Source organism: Anarrhichthys ocellatus, unplaced genomic scaffold, assembly GCF_004355925.1.
Source record: "Anarrhichthys ocellatus isolate YVR2014 unplaced genomic scaffold, GSC_Weel_1.0 scaffold84, whole genome shotgun sequence".
Lineage (NCBI taxonomy): Eukaryota > Metazoa > Chordata > Actinopteri > Perciformes > Anarhichadidae > Anarrhichthys > Anarrhichthys ocellatus.
Window position 1 is genome coordinate 983012 of NW_022280114.1, and position 21985 is coordinate 1004996.

The following is a 21985-nucleotide window of genomic DNA, read 5'->3' on the forward strand; positions in this document are numbered from 1 at the left end:
CACACACACACACACACACACACACACACACACACACACACACACACACACACGTAAAACAAATACATATACGCACACAATCACACCTTACAGTATTGTCATGTATCAATATATACTCGTCAATGTAGACTCGGGCCTGCGGGCCCTTTCTGAAAGTTAAGATTTCTTTGATTTACTTAGTTTGTTATTGTTTCAGCACCATCAGGAAAGGCACAGTCTGTTTACGGATACAATCGGTCTGAGGATGAACTTTCAACCCTCCTCCTGCTCCCCTCATGAATATGCAAGAAGAATTTAAAAAAAAAAAAAACTAATAAAATTTTTTATTTTTTTTTTTTTAAAAAAAGGCATTGCTTAGCAAGTGCATTGAGAAATGGATCTAGTTCAGAGTCCACTTCTTTGATGAGCTTTTGAGATGATAAAACAACAGCAGAGGGAGTTCTTCACACGGAGGAGGGTTGATGGTTCATCCCATCACTTGCGCGACACAAAAACGACCCCCCCCCCCCCCAGCGGTCTCTCCACAAAGCAGGCCGACGCCGCAAATACATATCAGCTTTGCTTTCCACACAAGTAAACCTATTGCATTATCAAATCACAGACCACCACGGTTATTACACGGCCATACTTCCATACGGCTTCCGTTTCAAACAGGACTTTGTTAAAAAAAAAAAAAAAATAAGTGGTGTGTGCATTACATTAATACCTCTACATATAAATATATCTCAATTCAGACTTAAAAATGCTTTGTATTTCTTGAGGACGAAGGCGTCTGATGTCCAGCTCTGTCGGAGGTGAATTTACTGTACGCCGTAAAAAAGGTACTAAGGCTTCCAAAAAAACAAGCAGAGCGTTAGCCAACAATGTTAGACATGCCCACGACTAATTCTCTTCAAGTAACTGAAATGCTGGTAATGTCTGACATTAGGAAACAGCTCCAGCATGACAAACAAAGGGAGACAAGCTGCTCAGATACATCCTCAGAATTAAAATGTTGTGAATCGTGGGCGACTTTGAACAACAATCCCGTCTCTGTCCAACCATAAAAACAACTCTTAGTGCAGTAAAATACCATTATTCTCTTAATCTCTGTGTATTAATATATAGCCTATATGTATCTGATGAAATATTAAATAAATGTGTTTTTCTCATAGCAGCTTAGGTTTGGTTCTGGTGACATGCACAGTAAGCAGTACAGAGCGGATCAGCTCGATGCTGTAAGGCCCCGCCCCCAAGTCCTCCACCCTCACCCCTTCCCCACCCCCACCCGACCAGGCACGTTGGTTTGGTCCAAGTGATGAAACCTCAAGGCTTCGTCTGTATTAAACTATACTGCAAGGCCATGACTGAGCACATTCAACGGCTGGGCATTGAAAAACCGAAGACGTTCTTGCAACAATGACCGATTAAAGGCCTAAGAAATATAGATAAACTTCATAATGTTGGATTCCTGCTAGAAGAGGTCCTTTCATGTGATATTATTTGGGATCGATTAGCAACCAGTGTGTCCAAATGTAGCAGGAAATCAGTTCCTTACTGCATAAAGACTGTTTTCTCTCAGAACTAGAGCTGCAGTGATTTGTTAATAAATCCGTGGAAAGAAAAATAATTGAAACCATTTAGATCATTAATTCAGTTTTCAAGCAATAAAAGCCAGAAATTGTGAGAAATTTGATGTTTTTCTGTCATATGTGACAGTAAAGTGTGTATCTCTGAGTTTTTAGACTGTTGGGGGGACAAAACAAGATATCCGATACATCTCCATGGGCTGAGGGAAGTTAGAACAGACATTTGTGATACGTTTAGACAAAACAATTAGTCGATGGTGAAAATAATTATTAGTTGCAGCCCTACTCAGAACTGTTAAAAGAACTGAAACCCAGACTTCCTCCGAGGACAAGCGCAGCAAAGCTACAGTAGGTGATAAAGACTCTGAAATGTGAACATGAAGTCTTCAACCGGCAGTGAGTCCTACTGCTTCAGTACACCAACAACTACCCTCAGTGGCCACAGGTACACCAGTACAATCTAATGCAACACAACGGTCCTGCAAGAACCTCTACAAAACTTTATGAAGGTTAGTTTTTGTTGGCTTTGTCGGAAATATGTAAATTAAATTACTTGTCAACAGAAACTAAACACAGGCACCAGAAAAGTCAAACTCATGGCAGGACAGAAGTATTGGATTGCAATATGTTGTGTGTGGGGGGGGGGGGGGGATTCTGAGAGCATTTCACTAAATGTATGAACAGAAGCACCCAGACCTACGTACGATTACAAGCTTTCCATCCAAACCAACAGTTGACGCTCTACACAAGTCAGGCACTTTGTTTAATCTCTCCGTGCACCATCGGACCTCACCGCTGACCCTCACGTCTGCAGCGCTCGTCCACCAGAACGTCGAATGCCGCTCACACACACGTCTCCGAATCTCAAGTTTATCGTCACTTGCCAAAAACTCACTCGTAACAAAACAAAGTTTTACTGCGCGAATACTCACTGAAAAACATCCACCACTGGACCGACTCTCTGCGCTGACACCTTATTGCACCAAAAGGAGTTTTCGTTGACAACTAAAATCTGGTCGGTTCCTTGAGTAAAACCTGTGAGAGGATATAAACGGCTCTGCTCGGATCTATTGCTGAACGTTGGTTTAAGTCAGAAAGAAAGAGGATTCAAAACTAGCGAGAGGATTAAAACAGCACAAGCTTTGGTACAACACAGGCTGAACTACGAGAGAGGGAAGGCCATGGCGTTGTATTCCAACAGTCTGCATGCAGCTCGCCTCGCAGGAAGGCATCATGCGATGTACAATGCTTCATCGATGGCTGTACGTGGCTTCGTTTAAAAATATATATAATAATAATAATTAAGATTTCATTCAGTGCTATGCGTCTTACTGTCTGGCTGAATGACTGAGAGGAACCACTGGCTTAAAGGGAGACAGAAGAGTAACCGTCGTTTTAAGAAAAAAAAAAAAAAAAAAAAAAAAAAAAAAAAAAAAAAGGGTCAAGCTTTAGTTTCTTTTTCGAGCATTCTGTTGCTGTGGCAGCTGCACATTTGCTCGAGAGAGAGGGAAATAACACATGAATACATTATTATGTATCTAAACAAGCTGACAAGGCACAAACTAAACATGTAAAAGCATCTACAATGAGAATCAGCAACAACAGGCTCAACGGGAGGCTACGGAGCGAGTCGGGTCTTCACTGGCTCCGTTTTCCACCCATGTACCAAAAAAATCATCAGCTTTTGTACTCGCCATTATTTTAACACAAGGGGGGTGGGAAAAACTTTGAGCTGCTGTCCAAATTGGAAGGCGAGGATGTGACTTTAAGAACAAAACAGAATCCATTGTGATTGAAACACAGCAGAGGAGGTGAAGGTGACAGACAGATGCAAGAGATGCAAACAATTGGCTGGTTTCAAATTGCATAATGTGGCTGTAACTCCTCTCTGGCTTACTACTACATCCTTACTACATCCTGCAGTCGCAGCCGTTGTCAGTGATCAAAGCTGCACCAGCACAAGAGGGGGGGGGGGGGGGGGGGGGGGGGGGGGGGCACTTTGACTCGATGCGGCTGATGGGAGTCAGCCACTAAGACTGGCTGAGAAAGATGGAGGGAGGTCGAGGCGTTCAGGCAAAATACATGGTGGTCAGTGTGTCGTGGTGGATCTGAACAGCTTTGGCCAGCGCCGTGGGGTCCCTGCCGTTACTCTGCCCGGAGACGTGGCTGCCCTCCGCACTGCCCGGGGGAAATGATGGAGAGAAGTAATGGAGAGTAACATTTAAAAAAACAAAACAATGAATTAATCCTGTCTGGAGAATGTATCAAATAAATGCCTGCTACATAATAAAGTCTCATAGAGCCACTTCATGGTACAAAACAAATTGATAAAATAAACATTAATTCACCGGTCTCATTCATTTTTTACATTAAACTTGCATAGCCACCAACTCATCTAGACTTTCATACTGAACATTTTCAGATGACACCACACTAGCTATTCTAGTTGAATGTTTTTGCTTTGTCACACATGCTGAGCAATCTGACATAACAGCAAGTCTAATCTGATTTGAACCAAAAGAGTTTCTCCCCACCTGTCGTGCTCTTTGTCAACCAGGTGGTAGCGGGCACGGAAGGCCACCAGGTGGGCGTAGTAGGCCGGTGCAGGGATGGAGACGGAGCGCGTGCAGCGGACGTAGGTGTGGCACAGCTGGTAGGTGAGCAGCTGGAACTCGTCGCCGGTGAAACAGTTGTCGTCCCACAGAACGTGGTAGTGGGAGGGCCGGCTCGTACCCTGGAGGGGGGGTAAAGCAGAGTTAATCGCACCCAAGAGGAAGCAGCTCCGCGGAGAGAGGACTAACAACGAGCGGCTAAAATTAGGGGGAGGTCTGGTTACTTGATAGAAACTCATCCATCCAGCCTCTGCTGGTGAAGTGTGGTTGAGGAAGATTAGATATTCTTTAATATTCTTTCACCGCTGGTAATGACTCATTTCAGGAACTTGCATCAGCGATCCAATTCCTTCTGTTACCAACAAACCATCATGACCATAGCTGAGGGTCGGAACGTAGACTGTATCTCCGATTTCACCTGTAGGCCACCGCAGTTCTCAGAGACGCTTGGAAAGGAACGTTCTAATATTTTCAATAAAGATATTACACGCTTTTATAGATGTTTATTCAGGTAACTATAACTGCATTGCTTGCAAAAATGTTAAAGATGTTATTATTCCAAAGCTCCTTTAGTTGTTGAGCCATGCCTGGCGATCGGATTGCGTATCGGCGATCTCGAGTAACCACGATTGGACAATATGAAAATACAAACGTCCACCGTTTTTCCGATTTTCAACATCTAGCATTCATACAGAAATTTCTTCAGAAATTGTCTTCTCAAGTTTGTTTGTGTTATTGTGTGACTTTGGTGTTTTAAAAAGGTTAGTTTGGATTCACTATAATCACACAGTCTATGGATAAGCGCCTCATACAACCACAGTTCAAAACATCTGAACTATCCCTTTAAATCTGCAGCATTCTGGCCACCACAAGTGTACTGGAGTAATTCAGTAAAGGCGATGCAAACAGAAGAAGGAATACTGCTATGTATATATTTGCATCCTGCATTGAATCTATCACTATGGTTCTCCACAGTGTTGAATGGTTTTCAGTGAGTTTAGGTTTCAAAGCGTACCTGGATTCCAGCATGGCTGCAGAGGTAAAAGTCAAACTCGTAGGGGTGGGTGATGTCTGTGTCCACTGTGGTGCCGGCAGGAATGTTTCCACTTCGTCCAACCTGAGAGGGAATTTAACAAACTGATCTCAGAAGGTCAAAATCCCTTGTATAGGCGTGATCAGTGACCTCGATTTCAAATTCCTCTTTAATACCCCTTTTTACCCATTTTGGTAGATAACCTTTGACCCCAATTTATCAGATGAATCAAACAGATATAGAAAGTAGGCAGCCATAAAAATTACAAGACCCTCAGAGTACCACTGATAACGTGCCTCCTCTGTGTTACTCACCCGCTCGTTGCGATCTGCACAGAAGAGGCGCGTGTGATGGCGTTTCTGTACAACAATGTACGTAATCCCCGGCTGGTAGTCCTTCTCTAGACCGATGCAGGCCTCCCTGATGGCCAGCAGCTCATAGTACAGCACCTACACAGAAAAGTCAAGAACTTCAGATCATGTGTTCACTCCATATAAGGAAACGCAACGTGCAAGAATTCAGCAAAAATGGAGAATAAAACAAGGAACCAGAGGTTATACCTGTCTGAACTGTCCCTCTGACACTCCGTCCCTGTAGAAGATGATCCTGGTTGGCTTGTAGCGGGTCGATTTGTAGAACTGGATCAAGAGCTCTCGCACCATGGAGGCCAGGTCCTGGATGACCTCCTGTCTGGGCCTCTGGACCCGCACCGTAGCGCAGTACCTGCTGGGGTGGGCGTCCATGCTGCCCACCACCTGTAGAGGCACAGCATCAGTCACATGGGTCAGAAACGCAATTACATGCAAAAGCATTGCAACTGACGAGCAGTTATGAAATCATTTTTCTGTGCTTTGTCAGTAATGCCAGAGAAATTCCACGATTCTCGATACCCGATTCAAAACCACGGTAAAAGAACAGAAACCAAACAAATACTTTTGAGCTCGTATTAGGAAGTTAAACAGCTAATAACTTCCTCTCTAATATCTATTTTAAATTAATGTGAAAATAATAATATACCTTGCCTAATATTATTGTTTTCTTTACTGAATAGGGCTTGAACGCACCATAATTAAACTCAATGATACCTCCTTTAACGTTAGCTGTTAGCCTCGAAGAACTGCGATGCCAACCGGCTGCTAACAGCTAACGTTATCTAGCGCTCCTCCTGCTGATTTCAACACGTATTTGTTGTTCACATGTAGCATTATCAGGGAAAAATAGGGTGTGTCCCCCGGACGCATTGATAGTGAGTTTACTGTGTCCTTTTGGATAGTCTTGAGCCTTGTTATAAAAACTCTAATTAGGCCATAAAATATACAGGAAACACTGTTTTGTGCTTTTGGGCAGTAGACATGGGCTGATATGAGCAGCGTATGTGAAGAGGAAATACAAGATTGTTGGCCATTTGTGCGTTATCGAAAGTGAAGTCTCACCGCTGCAATAGACGGCTTTTTCCCGTCTCCTGCTGGAGGATGAGTGACATCAGCCCCGAGGAAGATGATAGGCTGCTGGAACACAGAGGGTCTGGATGGATGAAAAGAGGCACACAATGAATCAATCAGTCATGTTGCAACACAGTCTCCTTTTAACAGCCAACAGACTGGCAGTGAGCAAAGAGAAAAAGATAAATGTCAATGTGACCACGTTAAGCAAAGTATCTTGTAAAAATATAAAGACTGAAGAACACTCGTCTTAATTTGTTGTGTTCATTTTACCGTTGGTGTGGAACCAAGATGTTGTTGATGCCTCCCAGCTTGACGTTGATCTTGAGGCACAGGTTGGAGAGGGTCTGAGGGGACGTCTTCACTACGTTCTTCACCTGCACACACTGGGTGGCCATGCCAAGGAGGGTGTCGCCCACCCGCTTCACCTCAGCTGTGGGTCAAAGAAATGGGATGTTGCTTTAACTCTGCAACAACTGTTTGAACTTAAAACGCCTCACAAACTTCATATGACTGAAGTGAGGCTACTTTTTATGTCCTATTAACGGGTAGCAGGAGCCTCGAGGTCAGAGCTTTAGATCCAACCGTTCTAATCTCACTGACGACTTCAGTTACTATTGTTGTGCTGCGGGTTTCTAAATAGTTACTCTTCGTACCATAGACAGGCGTTTTCCCCGGCAGGATTACGATGATGAGCTGCAGCCCAGCGTAGGTGTTCTTCAGGTGTCTGAACATGGGCTCCACGCTGTCGGCTCCCTGGGCGTATTTACAGAAACATGGCTGGCCTTGGATTGGCATCCCAGCATCCTTTGAGATTTTACGCAGCTGGTCAGTGAAGCTCCTGAGCATGAAGGAAAAAAAGAAATGACCATACATGAACATTTGTTTATTAATATCACTACCAATATCCACTACCAATGGGTATTGCGACCCATGGATGTAAAGTCTGAACTTCCACTTGTCACTTAAGGAGAAACTAATCTGTGCTTTTTTATCGTAAGAACATTTTTGCAACTGAAATACTGTTTAAAAGTTTAACTTTGTAATTCTCAAAAAAAAAAAAAAGACCTTGCTTTCTATTTATCTAAATACATTTGACTGGTTTCTTTAAATGTGAAATTTTCACTATAGCTTCCAGAGACTTTATTTTTATTTCAGATGCAAATATATGTATCATCTTACATTCAATCCGTCGATACTACACTGAACTGAGCAACAACAGAGATTTTTGTGAACTCACTTCAGGATCTCTTCTCGGCACTGCCTCTGGGTGGCGAAGCAGGCGATGGCCCACATCTTGATCTCCACTCCGGTGTGAAACTGCTTCCCCCTCATGTCCCACACGCCGTGGCTCGGTGTGGCCACCGTGCGGTTCTGCAACAACAGTGCAGGGTTGATCTGCTGGGACTGGCAGTAACACGGACACAAACGGTACAAAAGGACACAGACAACGTATGGATTCAGAGATTCAAAAGGAGTCGGCAGCCAGTGGGATCTCAAGATCAAGGGCTACTGTGTAATTAATGGGCTGACATTGGGTGATTGGCCGATCGTGGCATTAGAGCCACATTCATTTGTAGGTTTAGTCTGTGCTTGCTTCTCATTGGCTCATGCATTCATTTTATGGCAGACATGCAAAACAGACTTCTTTCAAATTGAAACAGCTTCTACATGTGATCTCTTTACAAAAGCATGCATGTGTAAAACAGTGTAAAAAGACAGCAAAGTCCAAACGATCACAGACAGAAAGAGTAGAACAGACGTGTGCGATGCAATCAGAGATAATTGTAGTGTACTGTGTGAGCACATCAAATGTGAGAAAAATAAATCTATAGATGTTATCACAGGGTTTCCCCACAGAATAGCCCGAGTGTAGCTCGTTTTACATTTTTGGTTCTGGCACTGAAATTCAGAGCCACGAAGCATCAAGATGTCAGGATTGTAAATACAAATTCAAACTGGGGGAAACCTTGCAGTCTCGAACACACACACACACACACACACACACACACACACACACACACACACACACACACACAATTTAAAGGGAAGGTACCATAAAGGGTTCAGAGCTCACCCTGCCGCCATATTGCAGCATGGGGGCCGGCAGGACGCGGCCCGTCACCTGAGCCATCTCATCTCGCACACGGAACTGAAACTCCTGGACGAAGGGGTCGGCCTCGTAATTTGCACTCCTCACCTGAGGAGAGAGAAAATTATTATGATATATCATTATAACAGAAAAAGATAAGCACGATGTGTGTCCTTTTGTCTCTCGTCCACTCACCAGCCTGCTGATCTCCTCCTGTCTGTCTGGGGCAGAGCGGGCTGTTGCTTTGATCATGGTCGATGTCTGGTTGTCAGTTAGTTTTTTAATACAGCGCTGTCCAGGTACAATGTTGCACACCTAAAATGGAAAAAAACATCAGATCAGGCTAATTCATATCTGAATACAGCCTGAATTACCATTTTGTTTCACTTCATTCGTTCATTGTGGTCACACAATGATCTGAAGAGTGCAATGAAATGTTTTCATTGGTCGCCTGGTGTGTGTGTGTGTGTGTGTGTGTGTGTGTGTGTGTGTGCGCGCGCGTGTGTATATCATTACAGCCTTACTGGTAATGAAGACAACTACTGTTTTTTTTAAGTCAAGAAAAATGCTGCGGTACCCGTTACACCTGTGCAAGGCACTGAGAGGCCAAACCCAGACCTGACATTATTTGTCACTATAAGCATTGCCGGTCCACCTTAAAAGATCAGCCCACCTTAAGTGAGCCTGGGCATAAGTTAATTTTCAGTAGGTGGCAAGCAAGACAGGGGAGCTTGGCTTGGGTCTTGAGGTGCAGACACTGCATTGCTACTTTCACAGCTATAACGTTACTACTTATTTCATATTCACCATTGCGCTAATCTCCCTCTCCCTCTTTCTGTCTCTTGACCGCACACCGAGTAACATCACACACAGCGTCAGATCGATGTGCTGAACAGAGATGACATGCGGGTGGTGGCGGCAGTTGAATAAAATCATGTAGTTGGAAGAAGACTAAAGCCAAAATACCCCCCCAAACACGTCCTGTAATCCCCACCTCTTTCCCTCGTTCCCAAAATAGAGACTGGCTCCTGCTGCTCGTGCTGTGCACTACAGTACTCCACATCAATACAGCATCATAGAAAGCAGAGTATGTACTGAAAATTATTCCGTCGGTTTCTAAATACCCTGGTATACCGTAATACCACCCAAACCTACTCGTTACGCACACTTTACGCTGCTCTCATTCCAATTTAATACATGTGGATTGCACTTAAACCCGGCCTTGGCCAGTTTCACAGGCTAGTCCAGTGAGCATCTTGCACGCAGCGTTTTACACGTTGATTTCTTCAACACTTTTTGAGTAAAAGGCACACTGAAAAATATTAAGTGCATATTATGTGCCGGTGCACCTAAATGAGGTGCACCAGTGTGACCAATGGAAAAGGTTTGGATCCCTCTGCATCTAATTACAACTGACAGAAGCTGGGGTACTTCACTTGCATCTGAAACACACTTGCTGCCATTTTTCTGTCACTGTTGTTCATGAATTATCTGGACCAATTGGAGTTGGCTGCGGTTGAAAGGCTGGAACCAGGCTGACCTTCAGTCATGCCGAGGCACGATATTATCTAACAGTGTGTTGGGTATAAAACGGGATATTTAATTCATGGTACTGATAGAATTTTATATTTCACTGGTTTATGAGTAAAAGTGAAAATGAGCTTTGACTCTCTGAAATAGAATTTGAATAAATTTGACAGCAACAATGTTCTCAAAAGGTTTTACCAGCATTTAGCAGTGGAATCACACAGTCCCCATCAGTCCTTACCTCCAGGGGCAGATAGGTGTGTTTCTGTTCCTGGCCCACCTGCAGACAAGGCAGGTGGGGGTACTTTAGCTGCAGGCTGTACTTCTCTCTGAAGTACTGCGCCACTGTACGCTCAACTGTCTGACCGCTCTCAAGCTGCAACGGAAATCTGTGGATTTGAAGGCAACAAGGAATCCCCCGTTAATGAGAGCCAATGACAGCTTGGATTTGAAGCTCACAGCTACCGGGGTGCGATGTAGAAAACGTACGTCTGGAGGCTGGCAGGGCGCCGTGTTACATTGCAGACTCGGTACTTCCTACGCATGGTTCCACAGTGTGTCACTTCCACTTTAAGACCTGTGAAGAAGGAGGAATAAGCATCGTCACTTAAATGTTGCCAACGAAACAGTGGAACAAATGACCAGGCATAAAAGCCTGCTTCACCAAGATTCAGCTCTCGTCTGTACCTCTTTTATATAACAAATAATCTGTCATAAGATACAAAGAATCTACTCAACTCCTGGGGCTGTATTCATAAAGATTCCAAGTACAACGAGCTGCTCTTAGTGACTAAATTCTGAGAAATTAAGAGAATGATGATGATGATTTTCTCAGAGGTTCCCCTCACAGTAAAGACCAGATCCTGGTGAAGATAAAAGTTAGTCACAAAGCATCTTAGCCCTTCAGAGAGCTGCTAAGGAGAAAAGCTGTGGGAGGAGGACTTTTGAGGGTTTCTTAAGCAGATGAGAAAATGGTGGAGAGAGAGGAGGAGGAGAAATATTCTCCAAACGCTGAATGACAGTGGGTTAATGAAACGCCACAGATTAAACCGTGCAGTGATTGTATTTGTGGACGATCTCGTAAGAGATGCGCTCACATCTCCAACCCAACGCAAACCACGCCAGAAATGAAAGTAATCGCAACACTAAGATATTTGGGGACTGGAAAGACGCAACAGTGTTCGCTGGTTTAAAGATTTACATGCTGCTTATATAGACTAGGCTAGCAAGCACAGAAACTAATGAAAGCTCAGTCATATCCCCTCGTCAATACCAAATATATTAAGTTCTATAATTGGCAGCATGGTAAATATATTTAACAACTATCGGTGTGTGAATAGGCTACTGTGCAAGTAGGCCTGTTTTGGGCCTTTTGTCAGCTACTTTTAAAGTAGGTATATGGCTCAAATTGTATTCAACAGAGATGCTCATTACATAAAATAATATTCACAATTACACCATGAATAGAGATTGAATTCCACTATTAGGCCCATCGATTTCACCGTCCGTTCTATGCCCATCACCACTAAAAGTGCATCGTTCTTTCATTCCTAACCATGGGGTCAACCACACCTCCTCACTAAGCTAAAGGTTTCTGTGACGTTTCCTAAATCATTCCCAAGCTAGGACTTTCCGGCTACGCTAGGAGATCTCAGAGAGTATCAGAATGTTTGTGAACACGGCCCCTGGAAGGTAGAGCCAATAAATACCTTTTAATTATAGTACTAGTCTCTGAAACCAATCAATCGATCGTGGGTGAGGGATGATTGCATACGTACTGTTACAGTTTATGCAACATGATGGAAGGAATCCCCTCCAGGTGTTCCTGAGATATCGCATTCACATATCTTTCTGTTTGTAAGTACATGAAAACAGTAGCTTCCCAAACAACAACACAAACAGCCAGACGGGGTAAGGCAACAAAAGCTGCCTTTCCTTGGCGACATACCTTTGATCTCTTTGGTGAACTTGACCCTGTGGGAGTCAGTGAGAGGGCGGGGCTGCTCGTCAATGTTGTGAATGTCCAGGACCTCACACATGAACTGGATGACTGGCTGGGCTTTATAAAACGCTGTGGCTGACACTGAAAAGATACGGGAGGAGACCAAACTGTCAAATCACTATTGTACGGATTAAAAGAACAAGCTATATTGTGTTAATTACTGAACTTAAGAGGTGCTCGTATGTGTATTTTGTTTCCTTTGGACAGAACCTGGCTAGCTGTTTCCCCCCCGTTTACAGTTTTTGCGCTAAGCTAAGCTAAGCTAAGCCTACCAGCTGCAGCTTCACATGTACTTTACAGACAGGGCATACTCACCATCGATGTTGAGCATCATTTTCCACATAGCTGGCCGCACTGACTGATGGAATCCAAACCAAACCTCTCTTCCTCCACCTAGCGGGTGGTCGTAGCCCTCTGGGGAGGAGAAGAAGGATCGTCCAACAGGCGTGTACCTGATGAGGACAGACAGGGTCACAACGGAGACACAAAGAAACTCTACCTGGGATTTGAGTTGTGTTCCCCGTGTGGTTCACTGAGTGCAGCAGAACACAATCGCTGCCCAACTTACAAGTTCGTTCATGTTAACTAAAAACTATTTTGGTTAATGGATTTAGCAAATGGCAAATTGAGGTAGAATACATGAAAGGTGACTTTTTTTTTTACTTTTAATCATTTTGTCTGTGTTGTATTTAAAATCCCACTTGGGCCACCTAATATAGGAAAAATATACCCACCTTGAGTATTGTTACAATATGTGACAACGCCATAATACATTTAGGGAGCGCTACAGTAACTCATATTTCACGACCAGAAGAAATCTTTACTGCCATTTAGATCAAACTTTTATCTTCGTTCTCATCTTCATAAATTTAATAGGTCCTGCTCTGTTATTTTATTATATTGTGCATTTTCCATACTTAATATTTTTATTTTATTGTGTAACCCTGTTTGCTGCTGCCACAGACAAATTTCCCCTGGGGGTTGAATTAAGTATATTTCTATTCTATATTGAAAACTGAAATATTGTAAAGGTAAACTACAGCATTTGGCCATCAATTTGAAGGTTTAACCGTAGTAATTAGTTTATTCCCATCTCAAATATTTAGCTACAATAAGATATGATTTGAGGTATTTTAGTATGAGGTCTGAATCTCTTTACTATTCTTTGGAAATATTCCTATGAAAAGGAAGCTACAAACAAATCTTTGTAGATGGTCATGGGGAGAAAACTCACTTCATGGAGGGCAGGTGTCGAAGGACGACGTCCACGGCGTGAACGGGGTTGGTGCTGATGGGTTTCTCCAGGTCCACCGGCTCGGCCACGGCGCGTCCCGTCAACACCTCGTGCAGCATGTGCCAGCTGACTAACGACACAAACCTGATGGTGACTTTAAACGGGCGGTCCTTCCCACCGTCACCTGGCAGGGTCACATCCAGATCGACCTGAAGAGGAAAACAAGGATTTTGAGATCAACAATAAAAAGCCTCACGCCAATGAGCCCATTTTCAGGATGTCCCATTGAGAAGAAGAAGCTGAACTCTACTTTTAATGTTGGCCCAGACAACACAAACTTTGATGTTGTGTCTTACCCCACCGGTGGCGACAGGAATGGGTCTAGCGGTGTAGAGGCTTCTCTTCCCATCGTAAACTGGCAGACAGTCGCCAAAGATGGTCACCTTGAAATGCTGAACCATGGAGTCCACCACCTCCCTGAAAAGACCACCAGGGATTAAAAAAATAAAACAAAACACATCACCACAATCAACATGCAGCATGAATCCAGGACTAAAGAAGTATTCGGTCTCATCGATTCACATTGCAAATGGTCTACAGCTCTGCCCCGTTACCTATTGACCCGGCGAGGACATTTATCAGGCTTGATGTCCACCTCGTACAGATAGACGTCGATCTTGGGTATTTCCACCTGGAAGCAGTTGGCCAAAAGCTTGATGGGCTTCCCAAGGGTGCCATAGCCAGGTCGCCTTGGCAACGTGAAAAGGACTGGGGGTTCAGCGGCTGCTCCAACGTCTCCTATGACAACAAAGACCAAAAATCAATCAGTACAAGTAAACCAATGTTTACATCACACGCAAATGATGTCATTGCTGTAATGATGATTTGAATATGCTGTCATATTACAGTAACGGTCTTAATAATTCAAACGTATAGTGTTCGGACTAAAGATGAGCGCTAACGTGGCTCCACATCTGTTGGACGTAGTTAGGAAACCGTTCACTGACACAATATTCATGTCAACTTTATCTACGATCGGCATTTATGTCAATTCCGGACCATCTGTGTCCCAACATTCAAACGTCTCAAAGCAGCTCCAACAGAACCCAGACCAGTTAACAAGAATGTACTGTACCCTTTCAAAGGAGCTGTGAGAGGAAGGAAGTGGTTAATAAGGTGGAAGGAGCTGGCACAAAAGAAGACGTTAAATATTTCCTCATGTCGAACTGACAAAACGGAAAGAAAAGGGGCTGACGCTGTATGGACCATATAGACAAAGGCTACGGAGATAGGTGGTGACATATTAAATAAAGACCAGCTCCACGGTCACAGACGTCTCCTGACTGACGTGGCCTTTGCCAGACGGAAGGAGAAGTGGGCGGGTGACACACCACGCCGATCTGACACCAATTTTCAGAAATGCCAAACTGGAAAGTACTCGGTGCAAATCACACGACCGCACAATTTCCATAAATGTGAGTCAGAGGATCCACACACAATAACGTCTGCACACAGACCTCAATCTGTTACGATACCAAGAGGTGGGCTTTGTTTGTAATGAAAGAATGTAAAAAAAGTGTACGGCCAAAAACGAGCATCAAGAATGAAAGTGGCAGTGAAATGAGTGTGACAGAGCAGCTGTGGGTTGAAAATATAAGACTGTTTCAGCTGCTGTCAGGGTGGAGGGCTGACCCTGGACCTGTTGTAACCAGGCATCATTCATAAAACACTGCTCTTCCTGCTGACGCGTCCCCAGGCCCCCTCCTCCCCTATGCCGTTGCCACGGCGCCTATGTTGCTACAGTTTCTCCCCGGCAACTAAAAGCATGCTGGGCAGGAAGAGGGAACAACAGGCGCGCACAGATTTGTCTCATTCATCTTGGAGCTCCAGTGACAAAAACTGTTTGAAATATGTCTTTTGAAACTATGTTTTACTCTATTTGTATGGTCAGTAGTTGATTATTTTGATGGCATTGTGATAGTCGTTTTCTTGGTTACGTTATTATGTGATGCAATATTGAATAATATCCAGTGTTTCTTCTATTTACCGGATGTAATCAGTCTGTTTTGACCATTTCCGACCTGATGAAGATCCTAGAGAAAGGCAAGTCAAAAAGTGACAACAAAAGGAACTAAGCCTTCAATTTCTATGAGGAATTATGGAAAACATTCTGATGCACCAGTAATGACCCCAAAACACAAAAGTTCACTGTAGAATGAGCAACAATGTAGCGATAGATGACCTCTTATCAGGCTGCTTCATGATAAAAATGCACCGCACGACCAATAGCAGCCCACCAAGAGCTGACATTCAACCAATACACACACTTCGAGAGAGTTCTTCACTGATGAACCGTCTTACAGTCCAAACGTCGCTACTCTAATTGGGGGTGGTGGCCCATGGGGACTCGGTTGGGGAACCGCAGAGTCGCCGGTTCAAGTATGGTATATGGACCGATAGCTGGACAGGTGCCAGTTCGCTTCCTGGGCACTGCCGAGGTGTCCTAGAGCGAGGAGCCAAAGCTAGCTATAGGACGATGTGAACTTTTTATTTATCTTATTTATATTTGCCCGATAATCCTGGCCAAGATAATTTCAATTCCTTGAATATTATACAGATAATGATTAAAATATGCTTACAGTGGCACTAAACCATACAGAAATCCCTTTACTTAACTAGTTAAGAAACGTATTTTATTGCATTACAGACAGGACACATATGTTTTCTTAGTGAATGGGTCCATGTGTAATGTGTAAAAAGTAACACAGTAAAGAAATTTAATTTCCCCTCTCTGGATCAATAAATTATGTATTTGTATTCTAAAACTGGAGACTAACAATGTGTAAAACTTATATACCGTTCAAATAAATATTGTTTTAACCCCTTTACACTCGTGAAGTGCGGATATTCTGGACAAACGCTTTTGAAACAAGATCAAAAAGGCCAAACATTTTGAGCTTCCAGCTTCTCAGTTGTTAAGGTGTACTGCTGTTCTCCGTCACCACTATAAATGTAATATATAGTAGGATTTTGTACAGTCTGACAATGTTTTAAAATTTCAACATACATGTTACTGTAACTTTGTTCTTTACTGCTCATTCTGTGAAAAATGGGTGCAGTGGTTGGAGAATGAATGGGTCGGTTTCAGTGAACCAGTTTGTTTTTTCCCTCCCAGTCCACCACTGACCCCAACATCAATAATACACAGGCTGTGACTCACAAATTGTGCCCCATAGCAATTAAATAAATTGACTGCCATGCTTAATTGATTTGTAATTAACACAGGCAGTGGTTAACATTATAGTTAACATTATGCAATAACTAGGGTTGCTATAGCAGCAGCTAGTGTGAAAGGCTGCCCTTCAAAACACGCGCGCGCGCGCGCACACACACACACACACACACACACACACACACACACACACACACACCCACACCCACACAGTCTCTCTCAGGCATCACGCACACCTGACGGGATCACCACCTGCCTTTGACAGCCGGCAAAGAATGACGTAGCCAATCAGAAAAAAACCCGTTAGACTGGTTTGGGGCATAAACACACGCTTGCACGCGCACACCGAGGCGCAAAAATGACCGGTAAAACAGCCCCCAGTATGTTACTCCCGTTAGAGCTGGAGATGGGAATTTGAATAGTTTTCAAGCTGAGCCGCTTCTGCACACGTGTCCATGATAGCCTGGTAACTTATTTAAACACAGCGTTAACAACTTAGATCAACTTGCAGCTCCAAAATACTTTATCATGGGGGTCTAGCTTGTGTCTCGCACTCCGCGCTATCTGCAAATAACTCAAGTGCAGCACCTGGACACCAAATTAAGCATGGCGGTTAGTCGGGGGTTCCCACCTGTTGTTCCGATTTCCATTCATGAGGTCTCTGTCCGGATGACCCGGCCCCCAGTAATTACTTCTCCGGTTAAACGTGACTATAGATCCGCTCCCCCGGCTACGCGGCCCCCCGGCTTCGGTCGCTGATGTGTAACCGGGCCGCTCGGGGGTCCCCTCAGTTTAACGTTGAGTATTCTCCCCGACCTGCCTCACCACGGCTGACAGCCCAAAGTTGCACAAAATGTCCCCGCTTCCGTCCTTTGAAGTTCTTCCTGTTGTATCTGAAAGAAAAACCAACATTATGTTCAGTGTCGGAGATGTTTGTGACAGTTTAGACGCGGAGTTGGTTAAATTGAGCTGAGAGTCGTTAGCGGTGGATAAGCTAACAGCGATAGTTAGCTTTAACGGTTAGCCGACGGCAACTAGCAACTCGACACACAAGATTGATATGACTATTTACCCGGTCGGTGGCACAATCCGTCGTCCCGGTTGGTTAACGTGACAGTCCGGTGTTGTTCTTTATCAAATAGCTACGAGGGCTCTGGTTAGGTTCACTATCCCCCGGCGTTCTCCTCGGCGTAACCGGTCTAAAATCTGCTCTTACACCGCCCTCACGCTCGCTAATGTTAATTTCGCCAGAATATAAAATCAAGACTTCCGGAAAGGTGTTTCAAAATAAAAGCATAAATAACGAACAACGTGAGAGTTGTTCGTGAACCAGATGTTTTAGCGTCTGTCTAATAGCTATTATTGTTCAATACAGACTAATAATCAATAGCTGTACCTTTGAGTACATTTTTTCCGCCACAAATGTTATTGTCATGCGCACAACGATTACAAGTGAAGCAGTCCGTGGCAATGACAGGTCTCAGGCTCCCTCCAACAGAAAAAATGTGGATTAAAAAATATGTGAGTTGAACAAAACCTAATGAGAAGAAAAAAGTATAATTAAAACTCATCTGCATGTCAGAGGGATATATATTTTTGTTTTATTTGACATCTATAGTTACTGTCTGCTTTTCAGATTAGGATTTCCCAAAACAAACGCTCATTTTGTAAAATATTAAATAATCCAACCATTGAAATGAAGCTGTTTCCTTGCGACTGCTCACAGGTCGAAGACCTCACTGAGTGTTTGTCAACTAAACCACAAACAGATTTTTCCGTCTTTTATGAATGTTTTTAGAGGCCATAATTAAAGCAAAAATATCAGACAAATAAACACAATTTTGTGCAGCAGAAATGTATATTTGTTTCTACTTTCCAATTCGACCTCTCATATTGGGAACCAGATCAAACTACTAATTGGTACACCAAATACACACTGCTTGTGTATTACATTATACCAATAAAATGACATAATACACATAATGATATACAATTTTCTCAAAGGTCCATTCTACACTACTAGTACTGACTTTTGATACTTTAAGAACATGTTTCTGATGATTGCCTGCTTCTTACGGTCTTTACTTGAATATGAAAGCAGGAGTTTTACTTGAAACTAAGTATTTTTACACATTAGTATTTGTACTTTTACTTAATCTAATGATTTAAATTTCTGCATTTACATGATTTCAATAATATCCCTCTCACTGTAAGAGGAACATCTGACAGGGACGATTGTGGGATTTTCGCCTTATTTAACGTCGTCTAACTTGACGAAGCTGTTGCGCCCTCCTCCTCCTCCTCCTCCACCACCACCACCGAGGGAAATCCGTCAGGAAATACCAAATGTAGAAAACAACGTCACTTCCGGGATTTTTTTTTTCTAAACCATGTTATGTTTTGAAATAACAGCTTGTATTTCAGGTTTTGTGGGTTTATATTCTGTCCTATTCATCCATGTACCAAAAGATACAAAAGTTACAAAATATAACACAGGTTAAACCTACTGTTTCTTTCTGGACATACACACTCCATACTGTAGATGTCTCCATAATCCATATCTATGCCTTTTTAACAGCTTTATAGAAAAACCATAGAAGAAAAATAACCAGGAAATGTTACACTTCATGAGGAATTACCACTGTTTTCCTGGGAGAATTTGATGGAGCTGCCAGCAGCAAACAGGTATGACTTAACACTCTTATAATTACCCCTGGATGCAGGAGCATAAACTGCAGTCCCAGCAGCTGTGAATCAGACCTCTGACTTGTGTTGAATTAGAATGGAAAAGGTGATCAGCTGTTTCAAGAAGAGCCCAGATGCTGTGGCCAGGCTGATATGCTTCCCCTGGGCAGGTGGAGGCTCCATACACTATGCGCGCTGGGGGAACGTCCTCAACAGCTCCATAGAAGGTAACGTGCCATGTTTAAGGGCTGCACTTTGCCCTGTTTAGCTATACTGTTTGGCTCTATGCTCTCAATTTGTCAGATGTTTGTAAATAACACTAATGTAGTCTTAAAAAAAATCAGCAAAAAAGGAAAATTGTGGCAACTTCCCCCAAAAAAAGAAATAAGTAAACACACAAAACAAACCTGTTACAATATGATTGTATTCCTATTTGAAATGTTATAACATCCTTTTGTTGTTGTCACTGTCAGTGTTTGCTGTCAAGCTTCCGGGCAGAGAGAGTCGAGCCAAAGAGCCCTTCTTTCAGGACATGCAGCAGATTGTGGACGAGGTTATTGGTGTGTTGTTACCGGTGCTCAAAGAGAAGCCGTTTGCTCTGTTTGGACACAGGTATGATAAGAAAAAGGGGCTTTATCAGTGACATTGTATCCGTCATGACATCTGGCCCTGCCCACCTCTCACAACTTCTGTTTCTATTACTGTTTACTCGTCCCTGATCTGTTTCTAGTTTCGGGGCCTTCACCGGTTTCGCCGTGGCAGATGCTCTGAAGAGACTGCACAACCTGGAACCCGTTCACATCTTCGTGTCCAGTGCCTCTGCACCTTATGTGAGTGTATTTATTACATTTAACTCTATTGGGGATTATCCACTAAGCATCAATCAGCATGAGTATCCAAGGAGGCTTGGAGTCTCTGTAATTCTCTGTTGATTAAGTGTACCAATGTCCAGATTTCAGTTTATATTTGGAACCCTGATAGCTTGATTGTAACTTATTGCAGACAGTGTCACCATGTCAACAAAGGCTTGTTATTAACCCATGCAATATCAAATCTTAACCATAATATTTTCATTTCCAAAACTTTTGTTTTCAAATTTGCTTTGGAGAGACCAAATGATCCAAAGCTGCATTGTGAGGAAGCAAATGCAGTTCATTTAAAAAAATGTCTTCCTTACGATACAATATCTTTGATAATTTATGGAAGAAAATGACATCAATGACAAAAAAAACCTGTAAACTGAGAAGGACAAGTGAACACCTGTGTGCAGGATTTCTATTTATTCAGAAGGAATTGAATTAGATTCTTACTCGATGGAGATCTACGGACCGAAACATCTGGTTCCTTCTATAATTACACAACTTTATACACCTATAGTGTGTATACTAACTGAAGACAAGAGTTTGGTGTTGACGACAAACCACTAGCATGTTGCCTTTTGTCTTTCAGTCAGAGACGCGCATCAACGCCCCAAAGAGAAGCGAGGTGTCCGATGACGACTTCCTCAAGTGGTTGATTTCGATCGGAGGAACTCCTCCCGAGCTGCTGGCGAACCCCGAGGTCCTGAAGCTCTTCCTTCCCGCCCTGAAGGCCGACCTGCACGTCGTGGAGAACTACAGGTAGTTACAGGCTCAAATTGAACCATTCATTTTAAAATGATCTGTGATTTGGGACGAGTGCTTTGTAGTGAGTGGACCTCCTGACTTTGCTGCAGGTGCCAGAAGCCGGACATCCCGCTCCTCTCCTGCCCCATCACGTGTTTTGATGGAAAGGAGGACGTTCCTCACGACTTACAAGGTCTGTCCCCTCGTGTCCTGCAGCAATCACACACCTGCTCTGACTTATTCATTACAGGGATTATTAAGGTTTCTGGATGCTCCACATCAGAAATTATGGAACATTTGCAGTGTTTATTCATGCAGATGTGCACGCTGCAAATATGGCTACTGATTTTATATTATAATTATTATTCAGTGGGTTTTATTTTTCTTATGTTGTGCATTCTATGTTCATTTGTATTTTTCCCAACAGCTTGGAAAAGCATCACATCCGGAGATTTCACCGTCAGGATGCTCGATGGATCTCACTTTTATCTGAAGGAGTCTGAAAATGAAAAGACGATATTAGACTACATCACCAAGCAGGTGGAAACATCAGAAATGGACTATTTATGATGAATATTATATCTAATGACTTCAATGTTGTTGTTCTATTAATTCATTGTGATGGAAGTCAAATGTGGATACATTCCAGAAGTGTAACATTGTGGAACAAAGTTTGATATTAAAAAGTAATTCATTACAGCTTGATTGTTGATATATCTATATTATGGCTGCAACCAAGAATTATTATATAAATGATTAATCTGATGGTTATTTTTAATTGATTTCAAAGGTTAGTTTGTGAAAATAGTCAGAATATAGTGAAAACTGGCCAACACAAATTCCTAATGACCTTACTTTAATGTGTTGGCTACACCTCACACATTACTTAACATCAGTTTGATGTAAGTGTGCCGCATTCAGCCCAAAGACAAATTTTCATCTGCAGGAATAATA

The 21985-nt window shown here is 43.0% G+C and overlaps 2 protein-coding genes across 5 annotated transcripts; one reads left to right on the top strand and one right to left on the bottom strand.

The window, feature by feature from the left end:
- Window positions 1–6: 6 nt before the first annotated feature.
- Window positions 7–17973, bottom strand: ago3b (argonaute RISC catalytic component 3b). 4 transcript variants are annotated; one of them, XM_031874826.1, is made up of 20 exons: window positions 17815–17973; window positions 17374–17635; window positions 14125–14308; window positions 13867–13987; window positions 13511–13719; window positions 12592–12728; window positions 12223–12357; window positions 10764–10851; window positions 10516–10663; window positions 8943–9062; window positions 8733–8855; window positions 7896–8029; window positions 7312–7496; window positions 6929–7088; window positions 6647–6737; window positions 5774–5968; window positions 5528–5662; window positions 5196–5297; window positions 4103–4302; window positions 7–3746 (listed from the first exon to the last, which is right to left on the bottom strand). In XM_031874826.1, the coding sequence occupies exons 2-20, from the start codon at window positions 17390–17392 to the stop codon at window positions 3638–3640; spliced, it is 2595 nt and encodes an 864-aa protein (XP_031730686.1). In that variant the 5' UTR covers window positions 17393–17635; window positions 17815–17973; the 3' UTR covers window positions 7–3637. The 4 variants fall into 4 exon arrangements, with proteins under 4 accessions (XP_031730686.1, XP_031730684.1, XP_031730685.1 ...); XM_031874824.1 differs by having other exon boundaries at window positions 7896–8062; XM_031874825.1 differs by having other exon boundaries at window positions 8712–8855.
- A 1367-nt stretch (window positions 17974–19340) lies between these two features.
- On the top strand, window positions 19341–21712 carry olah (oleoyl-ACP hydrolase). The gene is made up of 7 exons (XM_031874854.1): window positions 19341–19427; window positions 19524–19654; window positions 19901–20039; window positions 20158–20257; window positions 20877–21046; window positions 21142–21224; window positions 21459–21712. Exons 1-7 carry the CDS (start codon window positions 19405–19407, stop codon window positions 21599–21601), a joined length of 789 nt encoding a protein of 262 aa, XP_031730714.1. The 5' UTR covers window positions 19341–19404; the 3' UTR covers window positions 21602–21712.
- Window positions 21713–21985: the final 273 nt, after the last annotated feature.